Source organism: Vanellus vanellus (genome assembly GCF_965231255.1).
Source record: "Vanellus vanellus genome assembly, chromosome: 14".
Lineage (NCBI taxonomy): Eukaryota > Metazoa > Chordata > Aves > Charadriiformes > Charadriidae > Vanellus > Vanellus vanellus.
In genome coordinates, this window is record NC_138919.1 from 19,671,640 (window position 1) to 19,685,233 (window position 13,594).

The 13,594-nt window shown below is 37.9% G+C and overlaps 1 protein-coding gene across 1 annotated transcript; it reads right to left on the reverse strand.

Annotated features, from left to right (window-relative positions):
* Positions 1-489: 489 nt before the first annotated feature.
* Positions 490-13,448, reverse strand: PMS2 (PMS1 homolog 2, mismatch repair system component; the record flags this gene model as incomplete). The annotated part of the gene is made up of 15 exons (XM_082490758.1): positions 490-903; positions 1,274-1,443; positions 2,348-2,448; positions 2,945-3,112; positions 3,918-4,830; positions 6,217-6,369; positions 6,851-6,935; positions 7,214-7,313; positions 7,959-8,056; positions 9,434-9,601; positions 10,093-10,276; positions 11,013-11,115; positions 12,232-12,318; positions 12,887-13,026; positions 13,429-13,448. The coding sequence occupies 15 exons, from the start codon at positions 13,446-13,448 to the stop codon at positions 760-762; spliced, it is 2,634 nt and encodes an 877-aa protein (XP_082346884.1). The 3' UTR covers positions 490-759.
* Between the last annotated feature and the right edge of the window lie 146 nt (positions 13,449-13,594).

Here is a 13,594-nt window from a genome sequence, read left to right on the forward strand (position 1 = left end):
GACGGGTTTCTAACTGTTTTGATTGCACCGAGGCAGAATTTGGGCCGTCCTGACCGGCACTGCCTGGCGAGACAGCTTTTTTCCGTCCCTTCTCAGAGAAGGAAGCCCTGTTCTTGACAAAAAATGTTTGGAATACGGATGGGAACAATGCTAATAAAAAGTAAACATGGCAGATGAATTATTCCAGTCAAGCATTAAACATGGATGCCAGCAAGTTAATCATTAAATGCAATATTAATGCTTGAAGTAATTCTCATATGAAACCCAGCTTTAGTATCAGTAAAAAAAAAAAAAGGTAGTATTTTCACTTGTATATCATTTACATTTTCTTTAAAATTACCATATACAGGATGTATAAACATAAAGAGTGAATGTTTGTTTTACGGCATTACTGGAGACTCAGATGCACATTCCACTTAAAGAATCGGTGTATTTGCTATAAATAAGGTTCACCTACTCGTTCATCTTTACATAGAAATATATTTATTTTTTAAAAGTCTTGATTACAAAAATAAGTAATACGCACAGTAAATTGCAATGAAAGAAATGTTATTTACATGTGAATTCCAGTACGTCGATATTGTTGACCTGATTGAAGTAACAGTGAAACGCTGCTGAACGCCTTCCAGTGTTGTGGTCTTCACATTTTAAGACTGGCTAAAATTTTTTTTTTTCCTCAAAATAAAAAAGAGAGTCATGATAAAAGCTCAAAATATTGCCAAGAATTAAAATCGAAAATGTTAATAAGCAGAAACTGACTTATTCTGGTGAAATCAAGTCTAGACTGACTATGTGTCTCATGGTAGGCCGTCCGTGGGGGCAGTTCCAGGGGTGCTCAATCTCGCCCATGTGGGTGACCAGTTTTCTCATTTCCGGCACATTCAGCGCAGTTCCAATCATCACCTGCAAGGAGAGGCAAAAAACACAATTATTGTTTTCTTTCTCTGTATTGACAACGGACACAGATAAAAGCAGTACTTCAGCTGCTAGAGCGAGGCGTTAGAAGCAGAAAGACCTACAAGATGATCGGCAGACAAAATATGGCTAAGTATGCTCATAAGTGTACTCGTTTGAAACAAAAAGCTACCAGAAATTTTTCCCAAGTTACAGTAGACAAAAACACAAAGAAGAAAATGAAAAATATTAGCTGTTGACACTCGATCATAAATAAACTTCCCCTGCAATATATATATATACACACAGATACAGCCACCTATAATACAACAGAAAATATGGTATTTATTTGAAAACAAACATCAAGTGCAGTACTTACAGACTTTCTGCAAGCTCGAGAAGCAAACATCTGTCTGACCCTGGAGGGCCTACACATGACTCCAGGGCAGTCACTTAACATGAAGATCAGCTCATCTATGTCTTGTGGACCAAAAGTCCAGTTTTTGCTTGTTGGCAATGATATTAATTTCACTCTTTGAGTTACAGGAGCTGAAAGATTTGCAATTAATTAATAAAGAAACACAGTGCTTGAGAGAAAAATTGAGAAACTACTTTGTTACATTAATACGATGTGATCTGTGTCTATGCTAAGGTTTAAATGTAGTCTTTTGATGGATGTTATTAACTAACCGTAGTGGTAACTATAGCAGATATCCTTTTAACATTAACAAAAAAATTGCTTGCAAACTTAAAAGCAGATAGATCTAGTTTCTGACAAACTCTTCAAAGAATAAATTGTTTATGAAGTTATTTTGAGGTTGTGACTACAAAATAATTAAGGATTTTTGTTGGTAAGAGATTGATAACTAATAGCATTTTAGACAAAAAGCGGTGATTCTGTGGAGAATGTGGAAAAAGAATCTTTAGTGACTTCCTCAATACCAAAGTGGTAACACACAGCGATCTCACGATCCTTGCTGTAGGAGGAGAACAAGGAGCTTGCAGGTTACACAATTTGCTCAAAAGTACATAGCAAGCCAATGCTAAAGCCATAAGGAAAACCAAAGAACATAATTTACCAATGGTATCTATTAATTTAAAATGACTAGATTTATCATTTGCCTGCATCTAACCCTGCTGGGACCAGCAAGCGTACCAATAAAACAAAAGGATTTTAATGTAACACATCCAGAAAATATACATCGTCATATAATCAAACAGTGACTCCAAAGAGTCTTCAGAAACTTCTCTGAGAAGCTAGTGAGATAAATACGATGTTCTATTAAATAGCGCAAAGAGACCACAGAATCCTAAGTCTTAAAGAAATCAAACAAACCATATACTAGAATGCATATTATTATGTCAAAGTTTCTGATAACTACCAAAAGGGATTTTTGCATAATAAATGAGATTAAACTGTTTTTTACTTCCAGCAATTCTGGCCCAAACTCACCATTTTCATTTATGACAAAATCAAATCCATTTTTTCTGAATATTTCCAGGTTTTCAATCAATACAGTTTCATTTACAGCTGTTAAATTGAGATTTTGAGGCCTGAAAGAAGACAGAAATACAGTATTGCATATGTACATAGTGCAGACCATTTAAGATAGGTTTCAGAAGCAATCTAGAGATACCAATCCAGAGCTCTCTATTAAAACATTTCACTTCACTTTGTTAAAATATCTCGGTACTGAACAGATCACTTCCAAGTGTTCCTCAGCAGGGTTCAGTCGGTTGGGCAGCTCCCCCTGTTGCGACAGCAGTCTCCAGTATCCTCGCTGTACGACCGCGCTCACCGAACGGTGGGCTGCCATAGAAGCCCACTGTGAAATCTGTTTGACCATCGACTCGCTGCGTAGCTACAACTGTATCTGTGCAATTTGTTTTTCAGGTGAAGGCTGACTCTTTGAAACACAGAATATACAAACAACTTCTGTCTTTAGTGGTTTGAATGTGTGAAATGCTACATAAATACAATCATAGATAGCCTTCTGAAACATGAATTAAACTTGAAAATTATTATTGTTAAGACACTGAAAATACTTACACTATCAGCTTCTGACCTTGAAGAACAGTGTGTTGTTGTAACATCTCAAAGTTGTATTTTTCATCAGTAGCATGTTGGTCAATTATGAAAAGATCAGAATTCAACTTTGCTATTATAAACCCTAAATTGAACTGGCCAATGATTTCCATTTTTGCAAACATTTCTTTACTGTATATAGAAAATATAAACAAATTACACCTCATCAGTTATCACGTTAGACTGTAAACTTAAAAACATCTTTTTCTCCCCTGCAGAACACACTTTACACTCAAAAATATAATTTCATTTAAGCAGGATATGAATGTGAAGAAGTACAGTTATCTGGAATCTGCCGCTGCCTAATGAGGCCATTTCTGGCAGAACACAGTCCATCATTAAGACAGGACTCATTCAGGATTCTCCCATTTTAAATACAGCCTCTGGCAATAATAAAATTAGAAATGGGCAGTATGGTGATAGTCCAAGTGAATAACACTGAAGGCAGCATCAGGTTTTGAAGTAAAGCAGCTGACATATTTGCCTTCTTTTCACAATTAGAAAGTTAATGAATTATACACTTTTACTGTCCAGTGACCACCTGAATGTAACTTATTTTCACAACCAAGTCTCATCAACTTTCAGATTCACAAGCAGGAGAAATATGAATTGTGCAGTCTTTTCAGAGTGTTCTTATCTGTCATGAAATCCAGTGTTTCTCTGACTAGACTGCAAATTACAAGTCTGAACTAAACCAAATCTATGATGTTTGTGGCCTTCTTCTTAGTGTCTTTTCCCCCATTCTGTTTGCACTTAGTTCAAACAGGTAAAATAACTTGTCAAATGGACATTTTAACAGCATAAGTTAAAGAAAAGATATATTCAAAACTAACAGACAAATGTAAGCCTCCTGCCCACCCCCCAAGACAGGTCTTCTGTTTTTCCGTAACTGTTTTTATTAATTGATTAACACAGTATGTTAAGAAGGTGAAAATACCTGATCTCTTTTCTTAATTCATCTTCTGCTACTTTATTTTCTCCAGGACTAATTTTTGCTTTAAATCTTCTGTAATTTTGTCTCTCTGTGCTTTTCTGTTGTTGCTGTATTACCTTTTTTACCTTCTCTGCTAAAACCTTCATAGAGAATTCAAGTGGCACGGTTTTCTTTTTAATTTCCACCAGTACATCAACACTTGGCATATTCTTCCTAGTATTCTTCACTTCAGGACATTTACCTGCCTTGAAGTCATCTGCTTCACTTTTAAAGCTTCTGCTTTTAAAACACTTGACCCTTGAGGAAGAACTACTGGCTTCTCGAGATAACTTATTTTGATTAGTCCAGTCATTCACTTGATTTAACTTATGTTCAGCGCCCAAGATCTGAACATCACATTCCAATGATTTCTCACTACATCCAACAGTTTTAAGACGTTCATTTTGAAGTTGTTCTTCGGAGGTATGGAATTCTTCTTCAGGAGGACTAATTACACTTTCACTATTAACGCAGCTCCCAGCTTCTGGTGTACTACATCCGGCATCTGACTCAGAAGTGCTACAGAATCCAGAATCTGCATTATCTTCATATTTTCTCAAGTATCTACTTGGAGTTGGTATCTTTGCGTCCATTATATGACAATCCTCAGATTCCTTAGTCAAGACAGCCTTTTGAGTCTTTACAGTACACAAAGTGGTATCGAGTGACATTTGTCTAGGGGAGCTGTGCTGCTGTTTTACCTTTTTAGGGCTTCGAAAATGACTCTCTGTCATTTGATGGAGAGAGAACGACTCCCTTAATCTGGCAAGAGTCATTATACTTTTTCCTTCACCACTTGGATTTTCAGTCTCAGAGTCAGGCAGCATTTCTACCTGAGGCTTTTCTGTCTCTTCAGGAAGCGTCTTCTTCAAGTTGCCTAATAAAACCAGAATAAAGAATATCTCAAGATTCTAAGTTAGCTGGAAACATGAATTAAATGATGTGCTTTAGTAAAGGGAATGAAAAGAGAGGTAGAAAAATAGCAAACTCCTCAAAGGATCCATTAAGCTTCAGACAATGACTGAGTATGGGGCTGAAATGCATTAATATCCCAACAGACAAGCGGTTACGTCTTTAAGAAACTTAATGGCACTTCTGTGAATGAATTTGTAATCTCTTTTTAAACTGGAACAGCAATCAGTCCAATCAGCACTTTTATTTATAGTATCAAAAGTTTAATGACTGAGTGACAACGAAAAGTGAACTGCTCCTACACTTTAATGGTCACTATAAAAGTCCATTGGCAAGATGTTAAGGAGCTGGCACAACAGATACCTGTAGTATATGTTATTTGTAGATAATTGGAGGACTTCAACCTTGGAAATTGTCAGTCTGACATATTTTACTAATTTAAACTAACAGCAAGAATCAGACTATAACTGATTCTTTACGTCAGTAAAAAAGGAAATTAGAAGGGGTCTGTTGAAAGAAATGAGGAGGATGAGGTCGTGTTAACACAGAAAAGCAATTTTGAAAGATTATACAGTCACAAGTGAATCAGCAATCTCTGTAGTTATCAAAGAATCAAAGTTCAAAATCCAATGAACTCATACTCGAATTTAAGATTTTATTTATGAGACCTTAATCATTCTTTCTCAAGGACAATTAAATACAGGAAACACAGATCTCCTCCACTATCTTATGGGTTCAAGTTATGTCAGGGCAGGTTTAGATTGGATATTAGGAAGCATTTTTTCACTGAAAGGGTTATTAAACATTGGAATAAGCTGCCCAGAGAGGTGGTGGATTCACCATCCCTGGAGGTGTTTAAGAAAAGGGTAGATGAGGTGCTTAGGGACATGGTTTAGAAGTGGTGGTGTTTTTATCAGGGTAGGTTAACGGTTGGACTTGATGATCTTAAAGGTCCCTTCCAACCTCACTGATTCTATGATTCTATGATTCTATGATTCTATGATTCTATGATTCTATGATTCTATGATTCTATCTTGGAGAAATCTTTTTCATGCATTATCAGTTAATTCTGTGTTAATTTTTTCCCATAAAGTTGACTGTAAATCATGTTGTGCTGGCATGCATAATTTCCAAAACAATCACTTAATAACTTAGGGTCCTTCTTTGTTATTTGATGTCAATAACAATCTTTCGATGTAAGCAATACATGAAAAATCTATCCTGAAAGGTATATCAGTTAACAGCCAGACATTTTTTTTGCATTTTTTCTTTGGGGTTTCAAAAACACATTTTTCCATTTTCAATTCTCTATCGTATATCATACACAAAACTTTCACATTTTGTGTCCTACCTGCAATGTCCAGAAGTTTCTGATTGACACTCAGTTTGTTAACATCACTACCAAACATCTCCATCAGAGAAGTTTTTAAAATTGCTAATAAAAGCTTTTCCTCCTGAAGTAAAATTTGCCTTTTGTCTGGAGTTACATTGATGTCAACACACTCTAAAGAAGAAAGAAAAACAACTGAATTATAAACAAAAAAGAATAAAAAAAAATTCCACCCTTGGATCAGGTTTCTGCCCTTTCACACTCCATTTTTATTTCACAGGATTAAAACCAAAGCCACAGATAACATTCATAGTATGTCTGCAAATCAAACGTAACTTTCTCAGCATTCCAGCAAACAAAACAGAAGCTAATTCTGTGCAATAACATGATACAAGTTTTCTTGTATTTAAGCTAACCATCAGACTGCCTTTTTTCGTTACTTGAGATATTATTTTGAATATAGAAAAAGTGGAGTGGGAAACAAGTGGAATCACAGCTAGACCCTATCCCTCCCTCACCAACTGTAGATCCAACAATCGCCACAGCGCAGGAAGTCATACAGATAAAAGTTACAATATTCTCTAAATAAATGCAATTTATTTTTCAACGATGTTACAGCCTTTAGTAAAGTTACTGAAAATTATTCATAACTTACCAGAATCTACACAAATGTTAAGGACAACAAATGGATACTGGTGTTTATTGTATAAGTGATAAACTTCATTCACAAGCTTGGCAACCTGCAGAGAAGGTGAAAAACAATACCTGTCAATACTATTATCTTCTATTTTTTACCAGTATGTGCTATTTAACCCCCTTCAAAACAATTAAAGTACTAAGTCATATCTTGTATGATTGAGCTTTTGTTCACACAAATAGACACAATGAAGACAGGAACCCGAGACACAGGAACTCGCAGCATCAAGCCACAAATATATGTATCAGCTTCTAATCCAGTGGTTTTCAGAGAACGTCAAACAAGTTAGCGCTGGTGATGTTAGAAAAATGAAAACCTTACCTTTGCCGGATCACATGGACGTTGGTTGATAAAGAAAAACTGTCTGTCTGTTGTACTCCTTCCAACACCATGATCACAACGAGAAATGAAGCCTGTAATACTGTTGAGTAACAACATAACAACAGTAAGGTAAAATGGAGGAGAAAGCAAAAGAAATTTTTCTGACTCTGAGCATATTTAATGGAAGAGTATTTTATAAAGGGCTTAAAGAAACGCTGTTATACAGCATCAGTAAATATGTATACATATTTCCTCTCCCAATTCCTTATCTGACAAAGGCTGGACGCTCAGCTCCAAAAAGACATCAGAAAAAGTAGCTTGCTCTGATTTCAAAAGAAATGCCATTTGTAATTTTTCTGCTCTGAAAGCAGAAGAGAGGTCAGTTGTGAACTGTCATTGGTCAGATACTGATCTGTCTACTTGCCCGCCTCATGTATAGTGAGAAAAAAGTACACTTTCTTAAAGTAAAGGGTAATTTACTTACACAAACTGATTCACATTTGTCTCATACCATTTCTCAGTAACACCACTGAAGAAATACAGGTATAAACAATGGATAAAATTAATCCATCCAATTACTCAGAGCACTGACAAAGGTGATGTTCAGCAGAAGATTACAGTAACATACAACTAACTAGGACACAAGGAATAGTAGTTTTGCTCTTCCCACTCATTTGACTACCAATATCTTAGTCCTGAATTAGCTTTTTAAATCAAGGGATGCTCTTTGTACTTTTCTAATTACCTATAAAGATTTTGTGGCATGTCAGTAGCATTGAGTCCATATTCTTCACAAACAGCTTCATTAGGAGGTAGCTGAACAAAAGGAATGAGGCTCTGCAACTAAAAAGAAAAAAAAAGAAAAGGAAGTGAAACATTAAACACGTATAGATTTTTCCTTCTGTTTTACTGTTATTTATTAGCCTTAAAATCTATTTGATAAAGTTCTGTGTTTTTTCCAGTTGTCTGAGCAAGTTGGATACTTAAAATACCCCGCTCTTTCAGTAAGCTCTGCTTACTGAAAAACAGAAACAATGCCTTAACGAATGGCTGTCCTCATCCTCCGGTACCACTACCTCTGCCTTAGCTATTTCACAGACCCTTACTTTAAAATGTACACAGACAGAACAAAACAATTGACGCAATTTGGACTCTCCAGCTACATACACATGATCTAATCAAGCTATACACAAAACCACGGCAAAACGAGTAATAGAAGTTTCTTTTGAAAGAACAATCAAACTATTAGAAAAGATACGTTATTTGAATCACAAGCTGCCTAAGTGCAGGTATGTTTACCACAAGCATTTTCCCAGTCACGCCACTATCATTTTTCTGTCATTAAGAGCATATTCTACTGACTTTACATTTAAGTATTTGATATTACATAAGTGGGCTATAAGCTAAACATTCTATTCAGGAAACACTGAATTTTCAGCTATGCTGGTAGCTACGTGGCAAGACAAAGTTACATATTTCATCTCATCTTTCAGCCACAGCATGAACGGGCTTTGAAACCTCTACGTGGGCACCGTGAAGGGAGGAAGCGCTTATCAACAACCCGCAGCTATCAACCACTCAGTATTCCTGATGGTTGTAATATACGGTTGTAGGAAGGATAGCTTTATGCTTTTTTTAATCTTTGCTTTCTTCTAGAGGTTAACAATTATTTTTATAGCCATTATTTGGAAAGTCCATACCTCTACAGGGGCTGACTACAATCCCATTTAAAGGTTAACCAGAACAGTAACAAAACTTAAGTTTCACAGAAAGAGGTTGCAAAAGCTAGAAACACCTCAATTTTCTGTTCCCCAATTAAGACACTCGCACCACACCATTTTTAGGGTTTTTTTTAAATTGCTTGTTCTTGTGACATGCAGACCCTGGTGCCCAGACTGTTTTTCAAAAGCACAAACCTTCAGAGGCTTGCTGGCACAACAGCTCATAAAACTGGCTTCAGAGAGATATCAAGCAGTAACCCTATCTCCTAAATCATTTCTCTTCCATCTCATCATCTCTAGGCAGATGTAGAAAACCTCAAGGGAATCTGTGGAGGCTGCACTGTTTCTCCTTTTTCAACCTGTAGGGAGTGCTCGAAGTCAACACATGCTCCGCCCTTTTACGGTTTTTAAAGGTTTCCTACATCCCTTCTATTTATTAGATATTAAAAATCTCTCCATACAGCTATATTATCTCTCTTTTCAATAATAAAAGTAATACCTGTTTTTGCCCAAATACTGCTCCAATGTTCTCCTTTAAACTAGGGCTTCCAGTAGTGGATACCACGGAGCTTTTTTTCCCTTGGCCAACTTGATTGGTGCAGTTAATCCGCACTCCTTTTGAAACAATACAGTATGCCTGCAGTACCTGGACCATTTTTGCGTATTCCTATTAGAGGAAAAAGATAGTTCACATTTATAAGAAATGTCTCTTTTTAAAAACAAAACCTTATAAATAAAACATTCAATATTTGCAGGTAACACAAAAAGGGGGTGGGAGAGTGAGTTTACTATTTTTTAAATCTTTACAAACTAAATTTAAAAAATATAGATATGAAAAATAGTGCTTTAAAAACAAACAGCATGTTTATACGATTGATATTTAGCCATAACACAGCAGGTCCCTGATTTTAAAATACACAATAATGATCATGACATTGATTCTTTTCAAAATTTGAAAATTTGAGAATGTACCTCTAAAACCAATCATGGCAAAACAGAAGAGGAAAGCATACAGGAAGACTTTTCTTATTTGATTAAGATACAAGACAGACACAAAAAAGCCTGACATAATCAATGTCTTCTACAGAGAAGTGAATATCATTCAGCAGTTCTGAGGTATGACACACCTTTGACTTAATAATTTCTGATCTAACTTACCTTTTTAATGTTTCTTTGAAATTCCTTATGCCGCACCGGCAAAGTATAAAATAACTGCTGTATGTTAACAGTTGTTCCTTGTTGCCGTGGAAAAGGAGTTTTCTGAGTAATTTTACCATTGTGATCAAATACCAAACGAGTCCCAACCTTTGCAGACTTATGACAGGTAAAAATAGTAACATCGCTAACGGAAGGAAAGAGGCAACAGAATTACTCACTGAGCACTCTACTTTCTTATCCATTCCTCACGATCTAATCAGGCATAGAAACTACACCAATACTAGTCACTTAATTAGAACTAACTCATCACCACAAACAACTAAAACCATACCCAAAGCGTGGTGTAACATTTTCCTAGCTACAACACAAACATGTTTATTTTTATCCATTTTATTATTCTTCTACGAAATGTGGTGTTAAAAGTCTGGTTTTGTTGGACACTACATTCCTCATACTAATACATAATAGCAGAATATTATCAATGCATAGAACTGTGTACAAAAGCTGTGCTATTTCAGATGTATAGTTTGTCTGGGAGGAGTTTAAATACGGTTTTAACAAGTTACAGCCTAGCAAACAACACTTAAATATTACAGTGCTTACATCAGCGGATCAAACACTTATGCAAGTACGTAGATCCTTCCTGTAAAGATTTGCATACTTCAGTAATACTAAATTTTGTACATGGCATGGTTTGAGGTAAAACAGAACCAAGGACCAATCAGATGCTTAGAATCATAGAATAATTTTGGTTGGAAAAGACTTAGAATATAATGCAACCTACTGCTCAAAACTGACCCAATATTAAGGAACTGGAAGTTTCCAAAGCCTCATTTTATCAATAATGGTAAACCAAAAAACTGGCTTCAGTTATTTTTGTGCATGTAGTAACTTTATACTAATAAGTTTAATATTAATACCTTAATGCACACAGTGAACTCAGAGCTTCACCTCGAAACCCAAATGTTTCAACATGTATTAGATCAGAAAAATCTTGTATCTTTGACGTATAATGTTTCAGAGCTGGAAAAAGATATTCAAAATATATATTTCACTTCAAAGTGACACTGGCCTATGCAAGAAGATTTTGCATGCATATCAAGAAGCAAAAAATCTTCTGTATCATTATTTTGCATAATTATTACAGACAAAATAATTAAATACTTCATGTTTCATTTCCCGTTTTCCCATAAGCAAGATCTCTTTAAAATCCTCAGATACACCTGTTATTCCATGCTTACACCCCAAAATCATACAGCATTATTCATATATGCATTACAAGGTGCCTCGGAGCAGTACAGAGTACCTGCCTCTGCTACTGATGTACCCATCACAGATTTTGACCTGCAAGAACAACTGCAGTGCCGTGCTGCACACGGTATATAGTGGAGAGACATAAGCCTATTCCAGTATGACTGCGGCTAAGGAGGATTCAATCTACACAATCGGAGCAGCACCAGCCACCAGGTAACAAATTGGGTGAGCAGGAGCACCCCTGAACTGTCACTGTCCTGGAACAGTAGGAGAGCACGTTTCTGACATGCCATATGCATACTGAGAACACACAAAGTTACTGCGCAATAACTTGCGGTGAAAGAGGTCCCCGGTCATCATATGGAAAAAGAAGCACGGATATTCCTGTTGCGCCGGCTAGTTACATTTGTCATAGAGCTACTCCTGTTTCGTGCAATTTAAAACCAGCAAATGGAAAATTTGACAGTTGGGCATGCGATGTCAGGTCACTTTCAGCAAATATTCAAGTTTATAACTCACCTCTCAAAAGCAGTCACTTTCACAAAGCTTGACTCCTTCAGCAATGACTGATGACTCAACATGAATTAACCTAAATGAACATTTACAGGGCTTTCTCTTATATAATAATTTCTATTCTTTGTTCCACTTAAACAAGCAATCAAATCAAAGACTAGTTCTGAGCTACAAAAACTATAAACACAATATCACTATGGAAGTGTAGTCTAGTTTTGCCCAAGTCTTGCAGGTCATACTTGCATTACGTAAAAGCTGAGTATCCACTAAAAATTATTAAACTTAGGAAATTTGTTTTAAAAAAGTAGCTTTCTGACTGAAAATATGTTTTCAAAATGACCAAATCTAAATTATAAAAAAGGTTCAACTTACTCAAGCCTTCGAAGTTTTCCTCTTCCACTCCACCTCCATTATCTGAAACCTCTATCAGTTCTGCTCCATGATCTTTAAGTTTTATATCTACAAAATTGAGTAATAAAAATCTTTTAATTCTGTATGTTCATACGCAGTATTCAGTATTAATTTTGTACTTGAAGTAACTTTACCAAATAACGGTTTTTCATGTCAAGTTTGAACAACAAAGAAATCCTCATAGCTGTCAAAAGTTAGGGCAATCTAATGCAAACCAGCCTGTACTTGGAAGAAGTTCAGCTTCATTGCACTTCTGCCTGAACAGTTTTCCCAGTTATACCAGTTATCATCCTGGCAGCTCTGGAACTACGACCCTGCCATAACCATCTGCTAGCTCGAGGCCAGCAGCTAGCAGAGCCTCATCACCACTGCTGTATAGGCCACGTACTTTATTTAGTGGCAAAAAGGGCTACAAATAAAATAACACAGACAAAATCACATTCTTTTAGGAGCCCAGCTGGAGCCTAGGAATCACAATACTTTATTTATCTAAGGTGTAAAATCACTGCAAACATGCTTGGCCCAAACACAAAGCATTTGCGCAGATTTGTTAATATGTTTTGAGGAAAAAGAAGTACTTCATAGGTCTATGAAATTATGATGAAAACCAGGTTACCGATGTTGGTAGCTCCAGCATCCACGCTGTTTTCCACCAACTCTTTCACGGCAGTGCCAAGATTCAGCACAACCTGTCCTGAGCAGATCCGATGAACGGACTTGCGGTCGATGGGCTTGATGGCTTTAGCAGGCTGCAGGCTTGAAAGAGAGGAGGGACAGGAGAATCATGGCACCGCAAAGCAGGCGGGAAGGGCCCGCACCGCCCCGCCCGCCCGCTCCTCTCAAGCGAGGGCAGCCGGCGCCCAGGGGCGAGACGGGGTGGAACACCGGTACCCCGCGACGCCGCATCCAACCGCCCGAGAAGCCCCACCGGCCTCCCCGGGGGAGCCGGGAACCGAGAAGCCAGAGGCGGCCGAGGAGGCCGCAACCGCGCCAGCGGCCAGGGCACGGCCCGCTGCGGGGCAGCGACGCCCCCAGCCGCCCGTGAAGGGAGGCGGCGGGGGAAGGGGAGTGCGGGGGAGGGACACCCCACCCCCCCCCCCCCCGCCACCGCGGGCCGGGCCGCGCCCCGGTCCTTCCCGCCCCGGGGCAGGCGCTCACCCGGGCGCAGCCGCCGCCATCGGGACCCGGCGGGAGACGCAGCGCTCTCCTCAGGAACCCCCTTCCCACAGGCTCCGCCCCCGCTCGGTCATTGGCTGCCCGAGAAAAGAACCTGCTAGTCTTAAAGCAATTTTAACCTCTTTTGGCACCAATTGGCCATCAGCGC